This window comes from Gavialis gangeticus, unplaced genomic scaffold (genome assembly GCF_001723915.1).
Source record: "Gavialis gangeticus isolate Ggan-Ray unplaced genomic scaffold, GavGan_comp1, whole genome shotgun sequence".
NCBI classification, from domain to species: domain Eukaryota; kingdom Metazoa; phylum Chordata; order Crocodylia; family Gavialidae; genus Gavialis; species Gavialis gangeticus.
Window position 1 is genome coordinate 137,333 of NW_017728960.1, and position 5,687 is coordinate 143,019.

The 5,687-nt window shown below is 42.0% G+C and overlaps 1 protein-coding gene across 3 annotated transcripts in view; it reads left to right on the top strand.

Moving 5' to 3' along the window:
• Window positions 1-5,687, top strand: part of ANP32E (acidic nuclear phosphoprotein 32 family member E) — an 11,207-nt gene that overhangs the window by 734 nt on the left and 4,786 nt on the right. For 2 of the 3 annotated variants that reach the window (XM_019515233.1, XM_019515383.1), the window contains exons 2-4: window positions 2,615-2,764; window positions 3,577-3,699; window positions 5,196-5,361. In XM_019515233.1, the coding sequence (XP_019370778.1) occupies window positions 2,615-2,764; window positions 3,577-3,699; window positions 5,196-5,361 (439 nt within the window). The remainder of the gene's footprint in view (window positions 1-2,614; window positions 2,765-3,576; window positions 3,700-5,195; window positions 5,362-5,687) is intronic. The other variant, XM_019515313.1, reaches the window with a different exon arrangement.

Sequence of the window (5,687 nt, forward strand, 5' to 3'; positions counted from 1 at the left end):
GGTTTGGGGGGGGGGGGAGGGGTGTTAAAGGGTCCTTTTTAAAAAAGAAATAAATCAGTCGACAGCTGCTTTTCTTTGGGGTGGGGAGAAGCCCGAAGTCGCGTGCCCCCTGCTCACCCATCCCTCCCGCATTGGCATTGCTGGCAGGATGGGTCTTCATTTATTTTTAACTTCTCACTGGTGGAGGTTGTAAACAGGTCGTAGTGGCACCGAATCCATCTTTAAAAAAAAAAAAAAAAAAAACACACCATCTGGGTAGATCCGACTTTGATTTCCTCCAGCCGGCGATCGGAGAGGATCAGAAACCCTCTTTTTGTCAAAATTGGCCTGTGTCTCAGCTGACGTGTGGGGCTGTTTATTCTGGATTGGAGCTATTATTACTTATTGTTATTATGATGATGGTGATGATGATTCTCTTCTTTCTCCTTCCCCACCTCCACCCTCCCCGAGTTTTTTCAGCTCTGCCCAGAGAGCACATGATGGGGTAATGGCACCCTCCTCTCCTTGCCTTGCAGCCACACGGCTTATAACCGGCCTTCCTAATGGCTAGAGGCAGATAAGGCGATTGCTGCTGGGTCCTGCTCAGTCATCAGAGACAAGATAGGCTCCTGGCCGGTCCCTCCACCCACCGAGAGCAGTCAGGTTTGCGGTTGGGAGGTCATGAACAACGCAGGAGGGCTCTTCTCCCTGCCCGCCATGCAGCTACAGTCAGGTAGCTCCTTCCCTCTGCGAACTCGGCGCTGGGAGTGGTGCTCCAGTGTTGCAGAAAATGCCATCCCCTGCCGCTCCGGCGTGACTTCAAAACAAAAGTCCCGTGCAAGCTAGTGACGGTGAAACTTTATGGGGGGGTTCTTTTTTTTTTTCAGTCCTCTTCCTTTGACATCAAGTCCAGAAACGCAGCGCGAGGGGGCCAACAGCATCTTGAAAGTATTTTTCTTAACTTTTTAATCCCGAGCCATTTTGGTTCTGGCCAGCCTCAAGGCACTCGTGCTTACAAAAACAAATCGAGATGCGCAGAATTGAGATGCGATGTCTGAAGAGGCTTCGTCTATTGTTAAACATACTTTTTTTCCACACCCCCCCGAGGTGGCTGTAGGCAGGTGGTTATCTGATGCATAGTTTTTTCCCCTGCTGCGTAGGGGAAGACTGTGGCTGCACTTTGCTTTTTAGGAGAGGGTCGTGGTTTTAGTTAATCTCCTGTAGTAATTTCATTGACTGCAGTGCCAGCTGCATGGAGAGCAGGCTGATCAACTTGCAGCCTCCGCTTCCCTGCTGTTAAACTCGGCCAACAAATGATTTGTCGCTCCAGCAGATGTTTTTGCATTTAGGTCAGCAAGGACGCTATCAACTGGCGTGTCTTGCTCTCCCCAAGAATAAAGTCCAGATAGGTTGATATTGCAAAGTGCTTTTACTCCACCCCAGCCTGAGAGACTGATTGCACAAAGATTGCCCGCATAAAAACTATTACTCAGATAAACAGTATATTTTTTTTGACAAGTTGACTGCGTCGGATTATTTTTTTAAAGCCTTTAAACTGTGGCTGGAGTTACCCCCAAAAATGGTTTCAGTCTTTCCCTAAAAGAGTCTGTCCCTTCTCTTCAGGGCAAAACCTGAACAACTTTGGGACTTGGAAACCACAAAACAATTCAAAGCTAGTCTCTCTGGTCACCTTTTTCTGCAGCAACATGAAATAAGATTGTAAGCTTGAAACAAATGAGCAGCTCATGCCCACCAAAATAACTCAGAAGTTGCTAGTGAACAAGTGACTTTTTTAGTCATCTCTACAGATGAGTCTTTCAGAGCTGAACCTCCCAGACTGGTGTTGCATTTAATCCTTTTCATGTGCAGCCAGATTGGTAAAATAGCAACTGTGCGATGTGGGAAGAGAGGTAGTGACCGTGACTGGTCAACCTGCCTGTGGGGACATGGAGGATGGACAAACAGAAAATGGATTTTTCCCTACAAGATGTTCAGCGACACAGAGTCAATGCATCTAGAATAAAGAAGCAAGTGCTTCAATCTGGTGCGTTATTAACCTATGGAACTCCCTGCCTCAATATTTTGAGGGTCAAAGCTATAGGGTTTGCAAGAGGATTTGGTGCTTTTTTTCTGACAAATGAGGCTATACCCCCTTATTTTAAATAGTGAATGGGAATATAAACCCTCATCTGGGCATGAAACAACCATTAAGTGATGGGTGTGGAAAGAAACTATATGGGTAGGTCATTCTGTAATGGTCTAGTTGGCTTTTGGCTCCTTGCTTCTTCTGATGCATCTGTTCCTGGCTTTCATCAGAACCAGGGCCATGGGTTTTTGTCTGGCTGTGTAAAGGACTGTGATTCTGAACTCTGTCTTGGTGGTTGTGCTTTCTGAAGCCAGCATATTAACAGTCAGAAATAAATGAAGTTTTTCTCTTCTGGTTCCCTGTGATTGTGCTTCAAACTCTGTTTACCTCCTCTCAAGGCTGACATGGTCGATGACTTCAGACATCTCAAGTTCAGGTCTTCCCAGATGGGAAGTAAAGCCTGTTGTCAGGCTGCTGTTTTGACCCAAATTGCTTGCTTGGTTGAGGGTCCCTATTAAAGTAATAAGTGACATTATGTTTTGTTTAAAGGTGACAGAGTTAGTGCTTGATAACTGTCGATCCAGCAATGGCGAAATTGAAGGTCTGAATGACTCCTTTAAAGAGCTGGAGTTTCTGAGCATGGCCAATGTAGAGCTGACATCCCTGGCCAAGCTCCCCACCTTGAGTAAGCTCAGAAAGGTATGTATCTTCAGACAAAAACCCGTCGGTTCTCTCTTGCCAAAGTCGTGTACCTTGAAACGCACCAACAGTTAAACTACTTGCGTATTTCCATAGTCACAGTCACGTTTGCATCTCATTGAAATATTTTACTAAACATTGCTAACTAAAGAATTAGGTCTTTAAGACCCTGAATGTAAGTAATGATGGCTTCAAACGTTAATGAGCCAAAGTACTGAAAAAGCATCACTTGAAAACTGTGTTAATGATCGCCATCCCATTCTGTTGTAAAGAAAGGGGGTCAGGAGCAATCACATTAGGTGAAGTGCTGGGAACACTGAAATCATTGTTCGTTACCTGTAAGGAACCAGCTTCAACCTACTCTGTTGACCTAAAGCCTGTACAAAGATCCAATGCTATGTTTCACATCCCTGTGTGAAAAATAAAGCCTGGAAACATTTTAAGTTTGCACCATACTAAACATGTTAACTGAGCAGTTGGAATCGGTGAGATCACTTGCCAACTTACAGTCTAATGTGCTTAAGTGTCTGTAGACACCCAAGTATGAAACTAGTTAATGAATTATCACTACCAAGTACAGGTGTGAAGAGATTCTGAAATAAATGTTAGGCTCTAAAGAGACATACATGTGATCAACATGGGTTGCTATATTTTTAACCAAACTTCATTTTATACAAGTAATCTGAGGTTTTATGGGCTCTACAGGAAGTCAATAGTCTTGTGATGCATGTGTTCTTTCAATAAAATACAGGCTCTTGGTTGGTTTGATTGCTATCAAAATCATCTAATTGTCCAACTTTTGTGTGCTATAGCTGGAATTGAGCGACAACGTCATTTCGGGAGGCCTAGAGGTCCTGGCAGAAAGATGTCCAAATCTCACATATCTAAATCTAAGTGGGAACAAAATCAAAGATCTCAGCACTGTGGAAGCCCTTGTAAGTACAAAGTAAGATTCTTAGAAGATTGCAATGTGTTAAAGAAGTCAGAATCTTTCTAGCATTATAAAAGATAATAATTTTGTAATTGAATGCAAATGTAATGTTTGTAAGTGCCTGAGGATAGAAGGTCACTGCAAGTAGAAGGGATAAGTACAACAAACACAGTTTAAATAGGAAATCAATAAAACACAAAAAGATAATAAACACGATGGCTTAACTGTGACATTCAACAGAACTGAACAGTATCCAAAGAGCAAAACTCTCACTATTTCCCAAGCCTTAGGTAGCTTAATTTGCCAGTTCTGGCAACATTTGAATCTTCTTTTTTTTTTAATTTCTGTATCCCGCTTAGGCCAGTATTGATTACTCCTATTGCAATAAATGCATCATCCTATGGTTCATTAGAGACAGACTTGTAAAGACACTGTAGTTATCAATTTTGTGTCAGCCATGGGTTTTACGAGAGGAGATGTGTTCAAACTTGTGGTCTGTCAGTGATAGTTCTGTATTGCCGGGCCTGTATTTATTTTCAGTGGTTAAAATGCATTAAAAGACGCTATGATTTCTTTAATAACAACTGATTATGCTAAAAAAAAAAAAAGTTAAACTGCTTGGTTAGTGAATGAAAGGTATCCACAAGACCATTTTTAACAAGTGGTTTGTGCCCTAGTAAAAACAGTTAACACATTTTTAATTAAGTTTTTGGAAGCAAGCTGCTAATCTTTTATGATTAATTTTGCTGGTCTTATTACTAAACACAGGCTAAACAAGTGTTTTAGAAACTTGGTAATGATAGTCTGCCTTGAATCTCACTGGTTCGAGTCGTCACAGAGATAAAATTGTTTCTATTTAAGTTAATTATACTTGTTGCATACTTGTTTAAGTGCCAAAACTACCCTCTGAAAGTGGTGTCTCTTATACGTGGCCCACGAAAACTGCAATTTCATAGCATCATTGAACTATTTAAAAGAACACCTCAAACAGCTAATGACTGTAGTGGGCTACAGAACCCAGATCTACTCCCTAAGCAGGATTACCTCTATCAGCACATCCATAGCTGCCCCTTTCAAGCCATGGAAAGCTGTCTCTCCACCAGGCATGGTAGGATTGGTGCTGGGACACAGTTGGCTGTGCTGACTACAGAGAATGGAAGAGCCCTGGGTGATTATAGGATCATATTTCTGAAGAGGGATGTACTTTTGGGGGTTCCAGAAGCAAAGACATGCATCTTAATGGGAAGTAACCTGGGTCAAAGCTATTTCAAAAGTAAGTGTAGAGAGAGAGGTGGTATCTCTGGTCTTATGGGGAAGGAACTTTGACTGTCAGCACCAAGACTTCTTAAATGAAGTCTGGACAATGGGGAACAGCAAAGGAGAAGAGAAGGTGGTGGGTATACACAGTAAAATCAATGACATTTAGGAGGCAACAGTACAGTACTTGGAGGTACCAAGTAGTTGTTTCATCTTGGTGAGTAATTTTTAATTCATTTTCAGCAAAATCTCAAAAACTTGAAGAGCCTGGACTTGTTCAACTGTGACGTCACAAACCTGGAGGATTACAGGGAAAGCGTTTTTGAGCTGCTTCAACAGATCACCTACCTAGATGGGTTTGATCAGGAAGATAATGAGGCCCCTGACTCAGAAGACGAGGATGATGAAGGTAAGTTCTCTAAACATGCAGTCATTAGTTATGCCATTCAGCCGGTATCTAAATATAAAATTGGAACTAGAGTGACCGTGCAACTGCTGGAGCACAAATTGACTACATTTTTGAAGTGTAGGCCAGTATCAAATACTGCTTCTGTTGAGTAATGAGGGCAGGGGGAATGCACTTGCAAACAGTATAATCACGGGTGCTGTGCACAGTTAAAGGAGAATTGCACTTAGGAAAATATGAGTATAAATCTTTTTACTGAGACATAACTATATAGAAGCAGTCATTTTATTGCTGATACCAAAAGCTTTTTTTTTTTTTTTTTTTTTTTT